Source organism: Plasmodium vivax, chromosome 9 (genome assembly GCF_000002415.2).
Source record: "Plasmodium vivax chromosome 9, whole genome shotgun sequence".
Lineage (NCBI taxonomy): Eukaryota > Apicomplexa > Aconoidasida > Haemosporida > Plasmodiidae > Plasmodium > Plasmodium vivax.
The window spans coordinates 857,981-880,001 of NC_009914.1; the positions used below are offsets into that span (position 1 = coordinate 857,981).

Genomic DNA, 22,021 nt, shown 5'->3' on the forward strand with positions numbered 1-22,021 from the left:
TTTGTGAATGTCCCTGCGTATGCGCGTATTTATGAATATCCCTGCGTATGCGTGTATTTATGAGTATCCCTTTGTGTGCTTTTTTTTTTTTTTTTTTTTTCCCCCCCGGTTACCTCTTCCAAACCGTCGCTGGAACTGTTTCGCAAAATGGGAAACTCCAGAACGTTGGGGGAAGGGACGTGCCTCCCACTGTGCAGGGAAAAAAAAAAAAAAAAAAAAAAACGAAATCCCTGACGCGCGCTTGGCTATGCTATTCGCTTGGGCATAGGGGAGATGCCAACTTCTCCACTGGCGAAGCCCCGAGGTTGATTCTTCTTCTCGCCTGAGTTGTTCCGCACCGCACGAGGAGTGGCGAGGCGGTTAAGCGGAAAAAAAAAAAAAAAAAAATAGGAAAAAATGCAATAAAAAAAAGTAGGAATGAAATGCGTTAAAAAAATAACCGAACAAAATGAAAAAACGCAGCATATCGGATGAGGCCAATTGACACCCACCAAGCAGCGCCAGTTGAGCAAAAAGCAAAGTTCAGATCGGCGGACTTCCCAACGCGTGATGCAACACAGAACGGCTCATCCAGCTCGTCAACCTGAGCGGGGGAACGATCTGCGGCCTTCCTCTGTGGAGCCCATCGGTAGGTAAAGGCGTGCCAAATTTGGCAACTTCCCCGGAACAAAATTTACCACCTTTTTGGAACACGCTAAAAGCGGGTGGATGTCCACACCGAGTTGGGGAGACCACCCTTGAGGGCAAAATAGGACAAGTGGAGACAGAGTCGTTAGAGTGCAAAACAAACGGGGGAGAAGCCCTTTTCTCGTTTCCTTTCCTCATGAGCGTATTGAAGAGGGATGTGATATTTACCATTCCCCTCGCAGAGCAACCCCACACATATGCCTCTGTGTGAGCGCCCCTGCGCGGCCAGCCGGTGCCGCTAGGGAGAGCAGAGGGAAGAGGCTAAGTTCGACAGGATGACCTCCCCCAGCAAGAGGAAGCTGGTGAAGCCGGAGCCGCTCGCCGGGAAGAAGAAGGCGAATGCGCGCGCGGGGGTGAAGGCGGAGGGGCGGTCCGCGGTGAGCGGCGGAGTGACGAGCGGGGTGGTGAGCACACTGGGCAGCTCGTCCCTCGCTGAACGGACGAATGGGGCGACCGCCCCCCGCTTGCCCCCGCCCACCGGGCCGCCTCGCTACAGCAGACTGAAGAAGGGAGCGATCATCGAAATCACGGTGTTCAACTGGATGGTGTTCAGCGGGCCGGTGACGCTGAAGGCGGAAGAAGGAATCAACCTGATCGCGGCGGCGAACGCGAGCGGCAAGTCGTCCCTCGTGTGCGCCCTGGTCTTCGGTCTGGGCTACAACTCGAGCATCCTCTCGAGAAACAAAGAACTAATCAATTACATAAAAAAAGGAGAAAAAAAAAGCTTCATAGAAATTAAGCTAAAGAAAGATGAGAGGACAAACACGACCATAAAGAGAATCATGAACATCACGCAGAATAAATTGGAAAGTTTTTGGTTTGTAAATTGCAAAAAGGTTAGCCACACAGAGATACTGGAGCTGCAGAAGGAGTTCCACCTCAATCTGGGCAACTTAATAACATTCATGCCGCAGGAAAATGTGAGCAAATTCTCTAGGCTAAGTCCGGAGGAGCTGTTCGAGTGCACACTCATGGCGATAGATAAGAACCTGTTGGAGAGGTACCACCATTTGAAGAAGCTCATAAGGGAAAAGAAGGAGGGAGAGCACAACGTGCAGCTGCTCACCCATCAGGTGAAGGAGGAGGAGAAACTGATCACCGATTTGGAGGAAAAAAAAGGGAAATTTGAAAGTTTAAAAAAGTTACTAGCCAAAGTTAGGACCTACAGAGTGAAGAAATCCATTCTAGCCATGAACGCGAAGAAGAAGCAGCTGGCAGATGTGAAAGCCAAAATGGACTCCCTCGTGAAGGAGAAAAATGAGCACTTCGAAACCCTCAGGCAGTACCTATCCGAGGTAGAGAAGTGCCACAAGGTGATCAACCACCTGTCTGAGCAGCTCGCCAAGGAAAAGAAAAAAATTAAAGAGGCAACCACTCGGTACGTCCGAATTAACGTCCAGTTGGACGAGATAGAGGCGGAAATTCTCGGCGAGGAAAAGGTCATGGAGGACGCGGTGCAGCACCTGCACGAAAATGAGGAGTACATAAAAAATTTAGACAAAAGGAAAAAGAAAATCGAGGAGGAGCTCCACCAGATAGAGAGGTTCTTCCGTGAGAGGGGCGCCCAAATGGGGGTGCCCGTGGGAGTGCCCGTGGGAGTGCAGTTTGGAGAGGACGACCCGGGGGGCCTCGAACAGTCCCTTCAAGAGGAACTGCAAAACCTGGCGAACGCGAACAAGCAGCTGCTGATGAGGAAGTACGCGCTGCAGACGGAGCACGCCTCCCTGGTCGAGAAGCTGCAGAAGAGGCAGAACTACCAGAACATCCAGGAGGAGAAGTTCCTAAACAGCATAGAGTTCACCCTGCGCGAAAGGATCCTAAATTACAAGAGGGACATCAAAAGCATCGTTCGCACGCACCGCCTGTTAAGCGAGTCCGCTCTGGAGGACATCCGAAAGGGGTACGACCTATCTAAGATCACCAGTCAGAACGAAATGAATGGAGCAATCATCGATGAGCTGTCCAAGCGAAACATCATTTACGGCCCCCTCTGCAAATACATCAAGTGCATCAACCCGCAGTTTGACTACGTGCTGGAATTTTCCCTAAAAAAGTATTTCAATAGCTTCCTCCTCATCGAGAAGGAAAACACACCCCTACTGGAGTCGCTCTACAAGAACTACAAACTATCGGTCATCACCATGTCGAGGGAGAATCACAAGCTGTGCCACGTGACCAACGAAATGAGAGAGAGGGGAGTGGAATGCTTCCTATACGAGTTATTTGAAAGTCCCCAGATTGTAAAAAATGGCCTCATGAATTTCATCCCCATCAATATCTCCTTCGTAGTTCGAGAGGGAACCTTCAAAAATAAAACCACCAAGGATATCACCAGCTTTAATAACTTTATGCTGGAAGAAATTGCGAAGCAGACCAACGAGCAGGTGGGCAGTCTCCTCTACTTCTGCGAGCAGAACGTCCACCGCTACAGGATAAGCACCTACAATCAAAATGTCTTCATTGATAGCTTCTCCTTCGTCGACAGGAGGTGCAAAATTTTATACTACATCAGCTCGGAGGTGAAAAAGGACATCTCCAATTTGGAAAGAAGGCGAAGCGAGTGCGAAGGGGAGCTGCTCACCTTGAAGAGCAAAATGGACGAAATGGACCTCCAGAAGAAGCAAAAAAATGACCAACTGAATAACCTCATTTTACAAAAGAGCGAAGTGAACATTAGGAAAAAGAAAAAGCTGCTCCTCCTTAGGGAGCTCAAAAGCGTGGAGGAAAATCTCAACCTCTACCTCAAGGGGGAACAACTCATCGATGAGAAAAAAGACAAAATAAGCAAACGGATTAACCATTTGAATGGGAGGAAGGTGCAGCTTTGCGCCGACTTCTTTGACACTTTGAAGGGGCACAAGGCAAACGACATGGAGGCCTTCTCCCTCTGGAGGAGACTCTCCCAGTGGAAAAGGTACCTCTCCTTGGTCAGGACTCAAAACGCAGAAAGTGAAAGGAAACACCAAACGATTAAATCCCAAATTGATTTAGAAAACACCAAACATGCTGCCCTCACACACCATATTGAAGAGCTAGAAAATTTAATAAAGGTACAGAAGGGGGAACTCTCCAAGGAGGAAACCAAATCGCTCAACGAGATTAAACTCTCACTGGAAGAAATTGATAGCATTCTGCAGGACTGTGCCATTCAGCAACGGATTTACAATAACCTGGAAAGGAACGAAGAGAGGTACAACGTGCTCGTTCTTTCCATCGAACGGCACAATGAAAATGTGAAGAGGAAAAAGGAACAATTAAAAAACCTAGGAAAGGAACTCGAAACGAATGGCAAGCAAATCCAGTTTGTCCTCTCCAACTGGGTTAACCAAATCGACGAGTGTATCCTCTTCCTCAATCATAATTTGGAGAAATTTATTTCCTTTATAAATCCAGAATACGGTGCCAAAATTGAACTAGTCAAAAAAAACGAGCTCTTCGAACGATGCGAATTATACATCAAGGTGAAATTTAAGAAGACCGCTCCGTTTCTACTACTCTCCGTTTCTCATCAGTCCGGGGGAGAGCGCTCCCTCACCACCATGCTGTATATCCTCTCCATTCAGAAGCTTACCAAGAACGGCTTCTACGTGCTCGACGAACTCAACCAGGGCCTCGACCATACCAACGAGAAGAAAATCTTCGAACTCCTCTCCTGCCTCTCCAACCCCTCCATGTACAAGCAGCACTTCATGCACCACTACGATTACAGGCACATTCAGATTGACTACCAGTCCAAGCCCCAGTACTTCATCCTCACCCCCCAGATCATTCGCGACATCTTCTTCAGGGACATCACCGTGCACTACCTCTTCAACGGCTTCGGCGTCCTCTCTGGCCAGTTCGACGAGGTGGAGCCAGCGGCGGGGGTGGAAGCGGCGGGAGTGGCGGAAGCGGCGGCGGAGGACCTCCTGGGAGACGACTTCTAAACCGGGGGCCAGCCGCACCTCCCGCCGCGACACGTTCGCCGGGTTGCCCTTTTCGCGTCACCTCCTTTTCCGTGAATGTCCCACGCTTCGCAGCAGCCACCGCGTGGCCACCCCCCTGTGCGAAGCGGCATCGAAGGTATCTTCCCCACGGGGTGAACTCCCGCGCAGGGCCCCTCTCCACTAGCGCGGTTCATCCGTTCGGCCCCTGTGTCACGTTAAGGTTCCCCTTCGTCCTGCTGATCTATTTGACCATCCCGTGAAGCTTCCCATTCGTATCCTCACCCTTGCTGCGCGGCACCACGGGGGAGGCCCCCCCTGGAGACTTTTTCGGATGTCACCCACATCACGTTTGCACAGCAAAACGGAAAGTGGTTGCACAAACAGGGGGGATAGCACAGATGAGGAAAAAAAAAAAATCGCGCCATTTTAAAACGGCAGATTAACAACAAATGCGTGAAAATCACGCGAGTTGCAAATGCTGCTCTTTTTTTTTTTTTTTTTTTTTCCCCTATACGACGTCACCCGCATTCGGGGCGAGGATGCATACGCCTCTGGCGCTTCCCCACTTTGGCGTCGCCACGAAAAGCGTATGCCCTCCGCCTGGCACTTCCCCCTTTTTGTTTTTCTCGCTTCGCAACGTTGGCGAAAAAGAAAAAAAAACGGATACAGTTTTGCTTTTTTTCCCGCGTCGCATTTTGGCTACATACCACTGTTCGTTGTTTTCGCGACGGTTTGAAAAAAAAAAAAATAAAATAAAAAAATAAAAAAACAAAACAAAGCAAAGTATGCCAAAGCGAAGTAAACCAACCAGGTAAACCCCGCCAAGTCGTGCCAAGTCGTGCCAAGTCGTGCCAAGTCATGCCAAACGAGCGACAACGCGATAAACGCGCGAAGGCACAAAGAACAGCATCGAAAGCAGCAATTTTACAGCCCCGCCCGACGGCCACGTGGATGAAGAGGTTTTCCCTCGATCTGACCAAAGCAACTGTCAAGTAGGGCAGCAGGACCAACGCCCAAACGGAGAGATAATAGAAAAGAGTGAAGAAGATAGTGCGGCAGGAGAGTGCACAAAAAGAGCGTAGCAGAGGAGGACCCACATCCACGCTGCGTATATAAAACAAACTATCTTCAGCTTGCCACTCCGCACCAAACGGAGCAGTCAAATAAGCGACGTTGGAAGGAAGCACAAGTGAACCATCAGCAGGAGCCCATCAGCCATTCCCCTAACCGTTCGAGCGCGCCTCTTTAACCGGTCGTCCATTTGCGAGGCACCCCCTCTGAACAAGCAGCAAGAAACATATATATCATTACATATATGTTGCTGCATTGTTAATACCCTCTGTGCACATCCCCTGTGAGCGTTTTCGCCAACATGTCGGACGCCGTGGTGTCTACGGAAGCTTTAAACACCGCGGGTGTTCAAGAGAAGGACGACGACGTGAATGCCAAGATTTTCCCCCTGGCCTCCCCCGAGCTGACGAACCAAATTCTTGACGTTATACAAAGGGCAACAGTTTATAGGCAGTTGAAGAGGGGAGCCAACGAAGGTAAAAAGAGGAAAAACTTCAGATACTTCGAATGAGCTCCTTCGGCATGATGCTCTGTGCGATGCGTATGCCATGTTGCTATGTAGCGCTTCTCTCACCACCTGGTTCATTTTTTTTTTTTTTTTTTTTTTTTTCCCCCGCACAGCTGTCAAAAGTCTGCACAAGGGAATATCCGAGTTGGTGGTTCTCGCTGCGGATGCCAAGCCACTCGAAATTATTTCGCACATCCCGCTTGTTTGCGAGGACAAGGTGGGTTTCGCCTACCTATTTGTTTTGCATATTTTTGTGCTAGCTGCGTCATGCGAAGGGGTTGATTTCCCACCGCGTTGCTTTTACACCGCTTTGCCTTCCAGCCGCCTCTTTTGCACATTTTTTTTACCTTTCCCCCCTCTCAGAACACGCCGTACGTCTACGTCCGCAGCAAGATGGCGCTCGGCAGGGCCTGCGGAATATCCAGATCAGTTATAGCCACGTCGATCATCACGAAGGATGGGTCCCCCCTCGAGACGCAGATAACCGAGCTGAAGGACCTCATCGAGCAGATGCTCATTTGACTTGCAGCAGAAGCGGATTTGGCTTTCAGCAGACGCATATTTGACTTTTGAGCAGACGCAGATTTAACTTTTTTTTTTTTTTTTTTTTTTTACCTTATTTTTTGCTTCATTTTTGCTTTATTTTTCATTTCTGCCCACCCTCGTTGGCGGATTGCCCCCCGCATAGGCTCCCCCCCAGTGCGCTATGGTTATAGTTTGAAACTGTTTCCCCTTTTTTTATTCCCTTTTCTTTCTTTTCCTTCCCTTTTGCGCCGAATGCAAACTTAATTTGTGTGGTCCACTTATGTAGCAGCCATTGAGTGCGCTTTGCCACAACGCACAGCACGTAAATGTGCAGTCGCATCTCCACCGCACACCGTTGCAAGTACCACCTTAATCATTTTTCCCTTTCAACGGGGCGCTCTGTCGCCAAGTCGCTTTGATCTGCGCCTGCCAAGTTTGCGGCCTACGCTGGAGGGGAGAAGATGCCAAAGTGGGGCATAACTAACGCAAAAAAAAAAAAGGCCAAAGGTATCGTAAAGAGGATGGAAAAATTACGCGGCATGTTCTCCCCAGCGTAGCGAAAGAGGATGTATGCCACGCAAACCTCTGAAAAAAAAAAAAAAACTCTTCATTTTTTTCACCCACGGGGATGCAAAATGGATGTGAGCGCACGCGCGGAAGGCTGTGCGGAAGGGCCATAGGGAAGAAGGCCATACGAAGTGCCATGCGAAAGTGCCCTACGAAGTGCCATGTGAAAGTGCCCTACGAAGTGCCATGCGAAAGTGCCCTACGAAGTGCCATGCGAAAGTGCCCTACGAAGTGCCATGCGAAAGTGCCCTACGGAAGCGCCCTGCGAAGTGCGCATACGTGGGTCCTACATACAAAGTACAAAGGAGTATTCCATTCCTTTCTCTAAAGGGGCACTTCCTTTTTCTCCCTCCGATATATTCCATTCCGCGCGCTTCCCTCTCCTCATGCGCGTATTCCCATGCATCTTCCCCGCAGCGGCGCGCTCAAAATTAACGGTGTGATCTCCCTTTTTCTCTTTTAGTTTTTTTTTTTTTGCTTTCTTTCACGTTATCCCCTGGAAAATTTATTTATTTATTTTATTTTTTTTTTTTTTTTGGGAACCATAAAGCAATTCACCCTACTTGCCCCTCCGCCCACTCGCCCCTCTACGTATGCATCAAGTTACGTATGGGCTGCTCTAACGCGCATTTTCACCTCTTTGCCGTTTTCCCATTTTCGATAAAATGTGATGATTTTATTAGTGACCCTCCATCCAAAGAAAAAAAAAAAAAAAAAAACATTTGCGCTGATGAATGCGAGCGGGAATAGCAGCGCTTAAACCTCTCAGTGCAGTAAAAAGAGGTGCCACTCTGATCAGGCCAGCGCTCGCCCCAGCGTACATACACGTACGCACACGCACACGCGCACGTATGCGTATGCGTATGCGTAAGCGTAAGCGTATACATATGCGCATACGTATGCGCATACACGTATATGCCCTATTCATTACTCAAATATAATTGTGCCAAGGCGACACGCGCAGGAGTGTGCCCTTTGCATGTGCCTCCCCCTCGTACGCTCCGCTTATTCCCGCCCCCTTTGTAACTATTCAAAAGGAAGCAAAGCAAAACGAAGCAAAACGAAGCAGAGCGAAGCATAACAAAGCGTAACAAAACAAAGCAAAGCAAAACAGCAATTTTTTTTTTTTTTTTTTTTTTCCTTATTATAAATGGAAGAACAAATTTCTGTGTACACTTTGCCCTACACGCTTGCGCACGTTTCGCACATACCTCCCCTCCCCCCTCGGGTGTTCTCAACCTGTAGTGCGCCTCGTCGCACCTCTTTTTAATTGCTTTTAATGCAAGTTATATCTGCTCCCCTCCCCGTCTTCCCCTTTTTACCGTCTTTCCGTGAGTTTCTTTCACTCGTCTTTGCCGTTTTTCTGTGCCCCTGTGTCCCCGCCGCATGTCTACTGCCCCTGTGGATGATTCATCGTGCCCCCATACGCTCCGTATGCAGCACTAAGTCAGTACACATGCAGCAGGAGGTATTATTTCCCCTTCCACTAGTACGTACCGCTCCACCGTAATTACACTTTCATGCGTTTTCTTTTTTTTTACACAACGCACTCGTTCGACCATTCTGCGTCGTTCTTTTTTTGTTTCTGATAATTAATTTTTTTTTTTTTTTCTTTTTTTTTTTTTTTTTTTGCGTGCATGGAACGACTGCGTCTGTTCCTCCCATGGGTGTTTTTTATTTGTTAGCAAAATTGTGTGCCCGCTCCGCAGCTGCCTAATTGAGTCTCCCCCAGGAGGTCTCTTTCTCACGCGGGGGATGGCCGTACCTTCACATGGGTTACGTGCGTCACATGCGGCAAATGTGTTCATGCCCCTGCCCCCGCTCTTGTGCGCACCCTCGCGTCTGAGTGCAACGTCGCCCGCAGCGCGGCTTGAAATGCCCCCCTCGACCGCAAGTTTGCACATTTACGCGCTTGCGTCGCTGCCTCTTCCCGAGTGTGCCATGGAGCGATGAGGAAATGCTACCCTGCGTGACCGCCCTGACAGAGCATCGCTGAGAGGCCCTCGTGTGCTTGTGAACCACGGCGAGGCGCCCCTCAGGAGAGGCCCCCCAGAAGGAGGAGAGACCTCTTAGGAGACCCCCCAGAAGGAGAGACCCTTCAGAAGGATAGACCCCTTTGGAGGAGGAGAACTCCCCCCGTATTCCCCCCTTGCGGCCGCCCCCAAAATGAAGCTCGCCGTGGTGTCCGTGCTACTGCCCGTGCTATTTCTGGGCCTCTTCCTAAAGTCAAAAGACCAGGAGGTGCTCCTCTCCTACGGACACTTCCTCAAAAACACCTTCAAAGAATTATTGCTCTTCTTTAATATCTTTGACATTGAGTTCCCACCAAGTTATGTGCAAAACGAAAAGCTCCTAGGCCTACACGTGAGAGATATAGAGAAGGACGCCTACACAGCGTACCCCATTCTGAAGGAGCTAAAACAGAAGGATTACTTTCGCATCTTCAAGGTGAATCTTCATATCCCATGCAAGCTGTCCAAGGTAAATGAGAAATGTAAAGAAATAAAAAAGTGTAGTGTGTGTGAATGTCACGACGATGAGATTCCTTATAACTTCCGGACGAATGAAATTGAAATCATTGAAGACAAAATGTCAAGTGAAGATTTGAAGAAAACCTTTATTGAGAGCAAACTGTATAAAGATATTCTGGGCATTTACGCTCCCTCCGACGAGGGCTTCCTGTCCTACGTGGACCTGGTTTACAATTCGCCCTCCTTCACTGCCTACGAGGGGCGCAACATATGGTAAGGTCCCTCCGCTGTTTCGTTAGTTGGTCAAACCTGTCTGCATGGTGCCACTCGCTAGCGTGATGCCGCTTACCTTTGCAAACGCGTGCATATGCCCACTCGCTTCTTCCCCCCGCAGGAACAAGATTTACCGGGAGAACTGCTTCCAGAAGGAGGAGAACAAGTGCCACGAAATGAAAAGCTTCTACAAGATCATCTCCGGCATGCAGTCCAACATTGCCATCCTGTCGGCCGAGTACCACTACCTCAAAAACGACTTTGTCTTCGGCGACATGCACACGGATGATGTGATGAAGAGCGATTACTTTAAGAAGCAAAATTATGAATACAGCATGCAGTTTTTTAAGGAGAAGATTGCACTCTACCCGGAGAGGATAGAAAACTTGTATTTCACCTTCGCCATTTTGCTCAGGGCCATGTGCAGGCTCAAGTCGCTCGTCAGTCAGTGCAAGTGCAACTCGGGTGAGTGAGGGCAGCCGCGGCAAAGCGGCGTCGTTACGAAGCGACGCCACTTCTTAACAGCACCGCTTCGAACGACACCACTTCGTAAAGATGCCGCTTCTTAACACGCCACTTCCTAACATGCCACTCCCCCCCCCCCCGCAGGCCACGCGCAGAACGACAAGGAGGCTCTGAAGGTGCTGAACGACCTGCTGGGCAGCTTCTACCACTCGTGCGCCTCGGAGCAGTTCCTCGAGCCCATCTTTCCCACCCAGGGGAAGGAGATACTCGCCAAATTTATGAACATAACAAACATCCTGGACTGCGTGCCCTGCGTGAAGTGCCGCCTGCACGGCAAGCTGAAGACCACCGCTCTGCAGATAGCCTTGGTGGTGAGTGCAACGTGAGGGCGAGGGAGGGGGTCCTCCGACCTGCATACCTACCTACGTGCGTGCGTAGCGGCACTGTTGACTTGTACATCTGCTTGAGCTTGCTTTATATTGCTCGCTTTTGCTCGCGTTTGCCCGCGTTTGCTCGCGCTTGCTCGCTTCTGCTCACTCTTGCATGCACACATGCGCGCGCTTTCCTTGCCACCGCAGGAGGGGATGAGTTACGAGCACATCGGCTCCCTCGAGCGAAACGAAATCACGGCCCTCATAAACTCCCTGTACTACTTCGCCGACTCGATTATCATCCTGAACAAGTAAGTGCACTGACCGACGGAGCGGTGGGTCGGAGCGCTGGGTGCGTATTTTCCCCTTCCCCGTTCGTCGTGCAATTTTTCCGCTTCCCCCCCCGTGCAGGTTCGAAGAGAGGCAGAAACTAAAAAGAGCCACCTTCATTTTTTACCTCCTGTCCTTCTGTTTCTTCCTCATCCTGATCATCTACTCCATCGTTTTTATTACCGTGCGCAATTGTAAGAAGATGAAGAAGAAGAAGAAAATAAGCTGAGGGGGGTGCGCTGCAGCGGACCAGTCCCGAAGGCTCACTCGGGTGAGTCGCACCAGATGAGTCACACAGGAGCAGCGCGCCTGCCAGTAGAGGCACACCCACTTGTAGACGTTCCCGCAGGGGAGGCATCACCAGGGGATTCAACTTTTAAAAACGCATCATGAATTAGCAAGTTTTCGGTTGACAAAAAAAAAAAAAAAAAAAAGAAAAAAAAAAGGAGCGGACTGTGGAGCGATGAAAAATGATAGAAGGCCAGACCGCTGATCTGGTCATATGTGTGTGTGTTGACCAGTAGGACGACTTCCCTTTGGAGAGGCGTCACTCAGGTTCGTCCCTCCCCGGGTGGGTGCATCGCAAACGAGGAGGAGCGAGCATATATACGCTTAAATACAATCGCTTGCCTACACGCGCGCCGTGTGGACTCGTTAATGTGTCTCCCCCGAATGGCAAACAAAACTGCCCATTGGTGAATAATGGATGGTGACTCGCGACCGACGACTTGCCCGCAGCCCCCTTCCCGTGTCTGTGAGAGAGTCCTTTCGTAGTTCTTCTGAAACGTGTGTGGAGGAGAGTCCTTTCGTAGTTCTTCTAAAACGTGTGCGTGGGAGATCCCTTTTGTAGTTCTTCCGAGACGTGTGCCTACGTCCGAGAGAAGTCTCCCCCGCGCACCCTCATTCGTTTTGTGAGTGTGTGTATCCCCGTCATCCGCCCCGTCATCCGCCCCGTCATCCGCCCCGTCATCCGCCCCGTCATCCGCCCCGTCATCCGCCCCGTCATCCGCCCCGTCATCCGCCCCGTCATCCGCCCCGTCATCCGCCCCGTCATCCGCCCCGTCATCCGCCCCGTCATCTCTTCACTTCGTCTTTTCGTCATTTCGTCACTTCGTCTTTTCGTCACTTCGTCATTTCGTTACTTAGTCTTTTTTTCTTCACTTCGCCTTTTCGCCATTTCGCCTTTTCGCCATTTCGCCTTTTCGCCACTTCGTCACTTCGTCACTTCTCCCCCTCCACGCTGCTGCTACTGCTGCTGATGTATCTGCACGCGAATGCACGTCTCCCCTCCGCTTCCTTCCCCCAACTTGTAACTCCGTAATTCAGTAGTACAAAATAATTTGGCACCTTTTTGCAAAACTGGCAAATATTGCCCCCCCAAGTGGCAGACCGCTACTCCCATGTGGCATACTGCTACCCCCAGCTGGCGCCCCTCCTGTGGATCTCCATCCGCCCGTCGGCCCCCGTAAGCAAAATATAATTGCAGGAGCCATTTCCACCGCCGCCTTCACCGCGGACTGCCAAGTCGCCCAAGCAGTCGGGGTGATTAATGAACGAAATGTACGCGGGGCTGAAGGAGCACCTGGAGGAGAAGACATTCGTCTTGGCCAGTCCCCCTGCAGCAGGGCCGTCAAGTGGGCCGTCAAGTGGGCTGTCAAGTGGGCCGTCAAGTGGGCCGTCAACTGGGCAGTCAACTGGGCAGTCAACTGGGCAGTCAACTGGGCCGTTAAAATGGTTCCAAACATTTATCGGTTCAAAAAGGATATCCCCAACCGTGTTAACGGCGCATAACTGTTGCCTGTCGTCACAGCCAGCCGCGATGAGGAAGCTACTCTTTCTTCTGAGCTCTGTGGGTCCCTTCGAAAGAACGTTCACCCAGTTCTCCCCCCGAATGTCATAGAAATACAGGTTGCTATCCCTGTCTAGGGTGAAGACGGTGTTATCATTAACCAAAGAGGAATAAATGATGCTGCTGAAGTTTTTTAGAAAAATTTGATTCAAATTTTTTTTCATCTTTTTCTCATATAAATATTGCTTGGTCAGGTAATTTACGCTGATGTAACTTTGCTCGTACACCTTCTGGATGGTTTTGTAGAAATGCCTAACTTGCTCATTATCGTAGAGGTGAAAGAATTTCCCGGAGCCAAGTGCACTAATGCTACCACTATTGCCACTGCTACCCCCCCTTGGTGGGAATTTGCCGCTTGCCCGGAGGCCACTGGAGGGGCTGCTCCTCTTCCCGTTGAGGTTACCCAGCTGGAGAGGCTTCCTCCGAGGAACCCGTATGTCAAACAGCTTGAATCCATCCGAGTGAGTAAACAGCAACTTATTTTTCAGCTGAACGAATTTCACCGCTTCGGTGAAATTATCATACACTTGTAAGCTGTGGAAGTCCCTCTCAATGCTTAACAGTTGCACCGTTTCGTCCGCCGACCCTGTGGCGAGGTAGCTATCGAAGAAGCTCATGCTGCTCACCGTGTCGTTGTGTAGCTTCCTCGTGATCATTTGATTATAAATATTTGCGTTGAGGAGGAAGTCGCTTTTTCTTTGCTTGCCTCTGCTCTTCTTCGCCCCCATGTGGGCGTCGTACTCGAACACGTCGTCGAAGGAGGATAGCAGCGAGTGGCTGGAGTCGCTCAGCGGGGTGTTCGAGCAGTCCCCAGAGTTGGCCGCTTCTCCCGAATTGGCCGCTTCCCCCGAATTGGCCGCTTCCCCCGAATTGGCCGCTTCCCCCGAATTGGCCGCTTCCCCCGAATTGGCCGCTTCCCCCGAATTGGCTGCCCCCCCCTCGTTCACCTTCAAAATGCTCTGCGGGTTTAAAAGGACGACGTTCCCGCTGGACGTCCCTACGAGGTAGTTCCCCTGCGCGCTCGCCACGCACGAGAAGTTCTCGTCGCCGATTTTCAGCGAAATCAAATTATTGTTGTTCTTCATTTCGCTCCTAATCAGATCACCGTGCGTGATTATTTTTATGAACCCATTGTTGCAGACGAAGCAGACGTTTGATTGGTTGTAGCCTACCCCCTTGACGACGCAGGGGAAGTGGTCGCTTCTGTGTAGCTTCCACTGGTACGTTTGCAGATACTCTCCTCCGTAGGCTTCCGTTTCCGCCTCCCTCCTCCGCGTGTGTGTGACCTTCGTGTGTGTGACTTCCTGCGCGAGGGGGGCGCTCGCCGCGGGGCCCCGTCGCTTGTTCTTGCCTCGGAGGGGTTCCTCGCCTGCCCCGTCAGGAAGAGCGGCTCCCCCACCGGGGGGAGCGCCATGAGGGGGGCCCCCGCCAAGGCCGACCTCGTCGTAGCGCCGTTGCCGTTCCTGCTCCGCATAGTTGTCCTCCTCCCCTTCGTCGTCATCGGCGTCATCCTCGTATTCCTCCTCGTCGTCCTCCTCGTCTTCTTCTTCTTCCTCCCCCTCCTCTTCATCTTCATCTTCACCTTCACCTTGACTGGCGTCCGCGCCGCCCCCCAGGGCGCTGCGGCTGAGCAGGCGGCGGCGCATCCTCAAGTCCCGCCTGCGCTTGCGCCTGAAGAACAAGTCGCGCAGCACTTGGTTAAACACAGGGGAGTAGTACCAGGGGGCGTTCCTAATATCCTCCCTGTACCTAAAGGTGACGGAGGGCTTCCTACAGACATGGTGTTCCCTAAAAATCTGGAAAGGGCATTGCCCGAATTCATGTAGCTGGGTTTTTAACGCCTTAGATGGCATGGTAGTAATGAGGGATTTAATTTTCTCGTTGAAGTTCCTCTCGAATTCGTTTTCCTCCTCCTGTCTTATTCTCTCTCGATGGGATTTATAGTTGGCCGTGGAGAGCTTCTCATTCAAGATCGTGTGCATGTAGGTAAGTGGATGAAACAGGTTGAAGTTTTCCTTGGCAATTTGCCCACTCTGCTTGTACCCAAAAATTATGTTAATCCATTCGTTTAGATGCTTATTTGCGTAGTTACTCTCCAGGGCGTTCTTCATTTTGGTTAAGAAGTCTTTCGCAGAGGAGGACCATTTGGGAAGGACCACGTCGTGTATGTTGCCCTCGTTGGAGCTGATGTTAAGTAGGTTTTTTAAAAAATCCTCATTATCTTCGTAAAACTCTGGGATTAATTCTATGAAGGACGAATTGGCATTCAAGGCAGTGTTGAAGGTCCCCTCGATGGAGAGGAAGATCCTGGAGAGCGTATCAAACTTGCCACTTTGCAACTTCAGCTGGCACTCCGGATGCAAGCGAATGAGGAAATACACAACGTATGCCAGCGTCGAGTAGTGGGAACCGTAGAAATAGTCGTGGTCTTGCATCTTCTCTATTAGAGAGTTCAACCTGTCTGTGTTTAGGCACCCCACTGGTTTTCTTAAATTCCTATACATGGAGTCATCATTCAGGTTGAGCTCTTCCCTTGTGTAGTCACACAAAATCCAGGGGAAGACGGGGTACTGCGAAAAGTCCTTTCTGCTCCTCCCCGCAATGCAGTTTATAAAATCTATGTACTCATAATTGGAGATGGCCCCCCCTTCCCACTTCTTCTGAATGGCATACACAAAGTTTTTATTCTCCTCTATAAAAAAACACTGGGGGTTAATTCTTTTTAGAACTGAAATGATTTGCTCTCTGTCCCCATACTGCACAAACTCCACGTACAGTGAGCTGTACTTCTTCTTACTCTCGTGATCGAAGATAATTTCCAATGCGTTTGGCTTCATTATTATGATCCTCTTAAACACGTGCAGGATGGACTCCGTCTTCCACTTCTTCTCCTTTTTATTTGTGAAATTCGGATTCGCTTGGAAATATATAAACTTATTTGTTATGTTAAGCAACCCCTTTGTCCTCAACAGCGGGGAGATTTTAAAAACCCAGTAGCCTTCCATTCGGTTGGTAATAATCCTTTCGTGGAGTCCAATGCTACTTATGTCAAATTTAATATTTTCTGTGAGCTTTTCCATCATCCGCTCGATGTACTTCTCCAGGTGTATTTCTTTAATGCTGTTCTGCGGTTGAGACCCGCTTCGACTGGGGCTCTGCGCTGTGGGGCTCGCCCCCGCTGCTGCGCCCCTGTCGTGTCGGCTGTCTCTCTCCGCGTGGTGGGGCAGGGGGCCCTCCCCTCCTACTACTCCAACTCCAACTCCTACACCTGCTCCTATACCTCCCGCGCTGGGCCCCCCCTCCTGCTTCCTCTTCTTCTCCCTTATGAGTATCTCCATCTGCTTCTCATGCACCACCATGGCCACCTTTATCCTCACCATTATGCCGTAGACCTCCCGCAGCTTCTTCGCGCTGCTCGCCGCGCCGTCGCACTGGAAGAAGTACACGAAGGGGGCCCCCCCGCTGACGGAGGGGCGCACGTCACCAACAGAAGCGCGCATGTCGCCAACAGAAGTGCGCACCTCGCCACTCACCTTGCTCCCCGCCGGGGAAGACCCCTCCTCGTGCTCGTCAAAGTTGCTGAGTATCCTCTCGAACAGGGGGATCTTCTGATCAATCGTGCTGTTGTCAATCGAGCGGATCTCCTCGTCGTACTCGTTGTAGAGGCTATTCATCACGTTGAGGAGGCGCCTGTTTTTCCGGTCATAGGTGAACTGCGACGTGCACCTCGTCTTCCCCCCATGCACGATCGTCTTCATTTTTATAACTTCGGATACCTTTATCACAATTTCGTTCCCCAGGGCGCCCATCTTGGCGTTTTCCATCTTCTTGAAGGGGAACTTCAGCACGGGCTCCTCCACGCTGTACGGCTCGAACACCAGCGACTTCGAGCAGAGTCGCAGCCTCCCCCGCGCGGCAACCAGTGGCTGCGTCGAGGCGGTGTGCTGCCCTATCGAGGCGGGCTGCCTCCTCCGCATCGTTACCAGCAAGTCATCCATGTACTCCTCATCCTCCTCCAGGAAGAGCAAATTGAAGCACCTCGCGGGCGACTTATCCATTTTGCCATCGCCTGGGGTGAGCGCCGAGGTCCACCGCAAAGGCCGCGAAAGCCGCTTCACAAAACAGGTGTGAAATGGCTGCTCGCACTAGTGGGGGACGCTCCTTCGTAGGGGTGACTATGCCTGTGCACGTGCGGAAGGCCCTTCCCCTTAAGCGACGAGCCGGCACGCTCCCCGCCCAGTGGCTCACCCATACTACGATTCTGCCTTCCGAGCGGTGAAGGCTTGACAAAACGGGCCAATCGTCCGCACGTAATTTTTTGTATGTACAAACAAGGGGGGGAAAAACTACGCCATGTAAGGGGCTGCGCTCCTTACGCGGAGTGGTACACCCTCGCAGAGTGGTATGCCGTATGCAACGTTGCACGGGCATCTTGCAGTTACCTGCGTTTGTTATATCTACTACTGTTCGCTTGAGAATGTTCTTTATTTTTCTTTATATTTTTTTTTTCCCACCCTTTGCGCAATTAGGTCGCATCGCCCCATCCTTCATGTCGTTTTTTTTTTTTTTTTTTTTTTTTACGCACCACGTGTGGTTGGCGGAACCGGGGGAGAGAGAGGCCATAAAAAAGGGGAAATTTTTTCCCACGAAATGGGGGTGGCACATATGTCGCGCGGACGAACGGGTTGCTCCCCCCTCCAAATTGGTTTGCAAATTGTGACTTAACAGTGGTGAGTTCATACATGTAGTTACAACGCAGGGGTGCGTCAACTTGTTTACAAAGACGATGTGTGCAGTGGTGTCATTTGTGGGAGATAAACCGGTGGGGGTTATTTATTTATTTATTTATTTATTTATTTATTCATTTGTATATTTATTTTTTTTCCCTTGGGCCAAATGACGAATGGCACACGTTTTGGCCTGTATGGCGCGCTAAAAGGGTGCTGCTTTGGGGGGCGCCCCTCAAATACGTGCGCAGTGCAGGGGTAAGCCCATCAGCGCATCGATGCAGCTACACATCTGTGCGTACATTTACACACCTATACATATGTGCGTACATCTATACATGTGTGCGTGCCCGCGCGGCGGGGGCTACCCCTTCCGAAAGCGCTGCAGCCTCAATTTGTGCAGCTCCGACAGCTCGTTATTTATTTGGTTATACTCCACTGTGTTTTTTCCACCCTCGGCTGTTGGTTCATCCGTTGCTTTCAGAGACCCTTCGGGGCTGCCACTACCTTTACGTTTGCTATCTACCGCCTGGGCTTCCCCTGCCCCCGGGGGGGGCGTCCCTTTCAAAGGGTTAAAGGATCCATTTGCCTGAACGGCGCTGCACATGTTGTTGTGATTTGCTCCAGTTGGGGCTACCTCGTTGGGGAGTTCAAACGGGTGGGCGCCTTTGCTCTCCGCCCCTCCAGCTGCCCCCCCTCCCGCAGCTGCTCCTGCCAGTGGCCCTGCCTCACTTCGCGAAACCATCATCTCGATAAACTCGTACAGCTGGGACTGGGCACATATGGGGTCCTGGAAGTTTTTGATGTTCCACACTTTTATCTTCCGCCCGGTCCGTTTGCACAGGGCGCAGATGTGCGGCAGCTTCGTGACCTGCGGGGGGGCAAGCGCAGCACAGTAAATATGCCAAGGAGGTATACTTTCCATATGTAGAGGCGAGCCCACTTTTCACGTCCCCCCCATTGGGGGTGAGGGGGTCGCCCCCTCTTCTCTTACCTTGTAGGTGCTGGTGAAGAGGAGCGCGTCCTGGTCGTGCTCGTGGCGCAGCCAGAAAATGAAGAAGTCCTTTATTATGTCCTGCACCATTTCGTTGTTCCAAATATCCCTATTCAACTTCAGCGAGTCAAATTCCGAATCTTGGATGCTCGCAAGAATGTACTTGTTTTCCGCTTTCGCCTTTTTCCTTGCCTCTTCCAAAGAGAGTGAGCAGATGAGAGAGGTGGGAGCAGAAAACAGCTTGCCAAACGTGTCCCCCAATTCCATTTCCTTTTTTTTCTCATTTTTATTCTTTGCATTTATGTGCAAAAAGTTTGCGTCATCCATGTCGTGAATTAACGCTTGGTTAAAATGCTTGTCTGGCTCCCTCACGCTGTCATCCCCCTGGGTGCTGCAACTTTCTTCCACTCGACTTTGTTTCTGGTGACTGCCTACTTGTGTGGCGTCTCCATCTGTAGTAGTCTCCTTGGGCTGTCCCCCCTGGGTAGGGGGCCCTCCGTTTATTTCGTAGTACAGCTGTAGAGCGTCGTTGCAGTTCCCGTTGCACATCTGGGGGGGGGAAGAGACACATGAGTATGAAGCGAGTCGATGAAGGAGATTCCCCGAGTGGGGGAGCAAAAGAAGAATACACACATAGGGGGCGCGAAGGACAGTCACCAAGAGGCGGGGGAGGGGCATCCCCCCGTAAGTTTCCCCCCTCTTATGGTCGTACTTCCAAATAGTACTGGGCCATGTCCTCCGTTGCATCCTCTGTGCTAATTAAAAAAATGTAGAAGGCATTGTTAAGTGGGTTCGCTGTGCTGTTTGCAGGGAGATGCACTCTCCGCAGCTATGGAGTGCTCAGCGGGGGCATAATCGGATGGGTATGCATATACGTGTGCGCCTTAGCGGCCGTTCCTTTCGCCCCTTTACCAATATGCATGAGGAATTCTTCGATCTCCCGTTTGCCCGTCATTTTCGGGGTTGGCCGTTTGTAGGGCGCCCAGAAGAGCGGCAAACTGAGTTACAGGGAAGCGCCTCCGATGGGTAGAGCTCCCTGGGCAGGCACATACATATGTGCTAGGGGGAAGTACGTTCACGCGCCGATGCGCTGGTGCGATTATACGTATGGGTGTATGTGCGTAAGTGCGCATTTGCCCATTTGCTCATTTGCTTATCTGCCCATTTGCGCATTTAGCGGCGGGCGACGGCGTGACGGCGTGCGGCGGCGCGCGTCCCCCGCCCGGTCGTTTCAGAAACTCCGTTTTGGTCACTCTCCTTCCCAGTGCGCTTCACCAGTGCGGCATTCCACCCAGCTGTTTTTTCGCGCGAGCGGGGGACCCTTTAGACATACGAGAAAATGCTACTTCCCCTTTTTTGGCATTTTTTTGTGCGCACTTGCGGGGCGGGCGAACGGTGGGAACCTCCGTCTTGCGTTTTGGCGCGCCTGCGCAATGATAAGCGGGCACGGCGAGCACAGGCGAGCACAGGTGAGCACAGCGAGCACAAGAGAGCATAAGCGAGTATACGCGAACATGATCGGCATATACAAAATATGCGACTGTCAACATTGCGACTAGCGATAGCGACATGCACAGGCGTTTATTCCCACTCAGCCCCCACGCGGCTATTTCTTCACACACGTGGGCGCTTCCCCGCGTATGCACCCTGCATGACTGCCTATTTGTACGTACAGGTGCACATGTGGGAAAATGCCGCACGCTGAACAAACTTCGCGCGTCTTTTAAAGGGCGCGAAAAAGCGGAAAAAAGGAAAATAAATCCCCACCTGAACTCCCAGCCGTAATGCTAATTAACCCAGCGGATGTCCCAACTTGCAATTTGCAACTTCCCCTTTCGCCGCTTCCCCATTGGCCACTTTCCTCCATTTTCCAATTCCTCCCCCCCGGGCAATGTCCTTTTTTTTTTTTTTTTTGCGAAATTTTTCACCTCCCATTTTCGCACTTCTATTCTGTGCAAAGGTTAGTCCCCTGCGTCTGGGCGGCGTGTGCAACGCCCATTTGGGAAATTGGCCGACTCGTCAACTAGCCAACTGGCCGCCTCCCAAATGTAGAAAAGTAAAACGCATTTGCGATGAGCGACTCGCCGAATTGAGCTAATTTGACTGCAGGGCGGGGAGCGCTGTCCAATTTTTTTTTTTTTTTTTTTTTTTTCCATTTAAAGAAAGTACAGAATTTTCCTCATCACGCGAGCAGGCCGCGCTATAGCGAACGTATTTTTTACACCTTTTTGGGAACCACAATGAAATGTGACTTAGGCATTTCTCTCACGTTTGGATCACCTCAACATCGCACAAACGTAGCGGAGCTGAGGGAACAACCTGATTGTTGGCATACGTAAGCGTTGCACACGGGGATGCCCACAAATATGTGTACGTACAGATACGCAGTATATGCCTATGTACGCATACACAACTGTAACAATGTAGGGCAATCAGATGGTTAACTAAGGAGCGGTAAAAACCCCACCACGTTATGAAGTGTGTGCGCCTGTGGTGAAAGCGTTACACAGCTTCTTCATCTCCCCACCGATTTTCCCTTTAGCCGCGGTTTCGTACAGCACGGGATGTTTTCACTCGGTTGGGCAAAGGCATTTATATGCATATAAACGGATAACCCTTTTTTTTTTTCTTTTTTTTTTGGGGGGGTTGTTACGCCCCCCTACCCCCTCCACGTGTGGGCATAGCGATCACTTATGAGCAAGAGCATACCGAATTGGTGACCCAATTTTACGCGAAAGTAGTAGCAACCTCATCCTCATCACTTGAAAATGCATGTATGCCAAATGAAGGGAAAGTAATTTTTTTTTAAAATGCCGTTTTCCACTCCAACTGGGAAGGAATATTCATGGTACATTTATAAAGCAAACGCGCTTTCGCCATTTGCCCAGCTACACAAAATCACTTACGTGTAGCATCATGTCGCCATCATCACTGTTGCCATCATTATATGGGGGAACGTGGCTGCCAGGGAACTTTGCGTCCACGTAAAAGTGAGCAATTTGAGTTACGACATAGGTAGGTATGCTTAAGATTGAGCGTGTTCTGTTTTGCTTAGCCAGCATGGGGGTTTTTTTTCCTTCCCTTTGGTACTTTTTTTTTTTTTTTTTTTTTTCCCCTTTGCATGTAACGGATTGTAAAAGCTGCATTGATTTCTGCCTGAACATAATGCGCTTGAAAAGTGAAAAAAAAAAAAAAAAAAAAAAAAAAAAAATTGTACAAAAATTGTCAAAAGATTGTCAAAAGATTGTCAAAAAATT

The 22,021-nt window shown here is 50.5% G+C and overlaps 5 protein-coding genes across 5 annotated transcripts, besides 3 other annotated features; 3 read left to right on the plus strand and 2 right to left on the minus strand.

Annotated features, from left to right (window-relative positions):
- Positions 1 to 962: 962 nt before the first annotated feature.
- Positions 963 to 4,613, plus strand: PVX_091805 (SMC family, C-terminal domain containing protein; the record flags this gene model as incomplete). The annotated part of the gene is made up of 1 exon (XM_001615303.1): positions 963 to 4,613. The coding sequence occupies one exon, from the start codon at positions 963 to 965 to the stop codon at positions 4,611 to 4,613; it is 3,651 nt and encodes a 1,216-aa protein (XP_001615353.1).
- Positions 4,102 to 4,167: a microsatellite.
- Positions 4,614 to 5,310: 697 nt separating the features above from the next.
- PVX_091810 (ribosomal protein L7A, putative) lies at positions 5,311 to 7,102 on the plus strand. Its single transcript, XM_001615304.1, has 3 exons — positions 5,311 to 6,160; positions 6,306 to 6,409; positions 6,556 to 7,102. The coding sequence occupies exons 1-3, from the start codon at positions 5,986 to 5,988 to the stop codon at positions 6,712 to 6,714; spliced, it is 438 nt and encodes a 145-aa protein (XP_001615354.1). The 5' UTR covers positions 5,311 to 5,985; the 3' UTR covers positions 6,715 to 7,102.
- A 2,348-nt stretch (positions 7,103 to 9,450) lies between these two features.
- Positions 9,451 to 11,423, plus strand: PVX_091815 (endoplasmic reticulum oxidoreductin, putative; the record flags this gene model as incomplete). The annotated part of the gene is made up of 5 exons (XM_001615305.1): positions 9,451 to 10,028; positions 10,150 to 10,493; positions 10,638 to 10,864; positions 11,072 to 11,175; positions 11,276 to 11,423. 5 exons carry the CDS (start codon positions 9,451 to 9,453, stop codon positions 11,421 to 11,423), a joined length of 1,401 nt encoding a protein of 466 aa, XP_001615355.1.
- A 1,184-nt stretch (positions 11,424 to 12,607) lies between these two features.
- PVX_091820 (hypothetical protein, conserved) lies at positions 12,608 to 17,101 on the minus strand (the record flags this gene model as incomplete). Its single annotated transcript, XM_001615306.1, has 1 exon — positions 12,608 to 17,101. One exon carries the CDS (start codon positions 17,099 to 17,101, stop codon positions 12,608 to 12,610), a length of 4,494 nt encoding a protein of 1,497 aa, XP_001615356.1.
- Positions 15,525 to 15,559: a microsatellite.
- Positions 16,090 to 16,134: a microsatellite.
- Positions 17,102 to 18,134: 1,033 nt separating the features above from the next.
- Positions 18,135 to 19,907, minus strand: PVX_091825 (hypothetical protein, conserved; the record flags this gene model as incomplete). Its single annotated transcript, XM_001615307.1, has 4 exons — positions 19,677 to 19,907; positions 19,477 to 19,519; positions 18,765 to 19,313; positions 18,135 to 18,641 (listed from the first exon to the last, which is right to left on the minus strand). The coding sequence occupies exons 1-4, from the start codon at positions 19,895 to 19,897 to the stop codon at positions 18,135 to 18,137; spliced, it is 1,320 nt and encodes a 439-aa protein (XP_001615357.1). The 5' UTR covers positions 19,898 to 19,907.
- Between the last annotated feature and the right edge of the window lie 2,114 nt (positions 19,908 to 22,021).

What these genes read in the sequence shown, in the direction of transcription:
- PVX_091810 (XM_001615304.1), top strand. Translation starts at nt 5,986, where the DNA reads ATGTCGGACGCCGTGGTGTCTACGGAAGCTTTAAACACCGCGGGTGTT. An exon ending in GAAGAGGGGAGCCAACGAAG is followed by an intron (nt 6,161 to 6,305) that starts GTAAAAAGAGGA and finishes TCCCCCGCACAG; the next exon opens with CTGTCAAAAGTCTGCACAAG. An exon ending in CGCTTGTTTGCGAGGACAAG is followed by an intron (nt 6,410 to 6,555) that starts GTGGGTTTCGCC and finishes CCCCCCTCTCAG; the next exon opens with AACACGCCGTACGTCTACGT.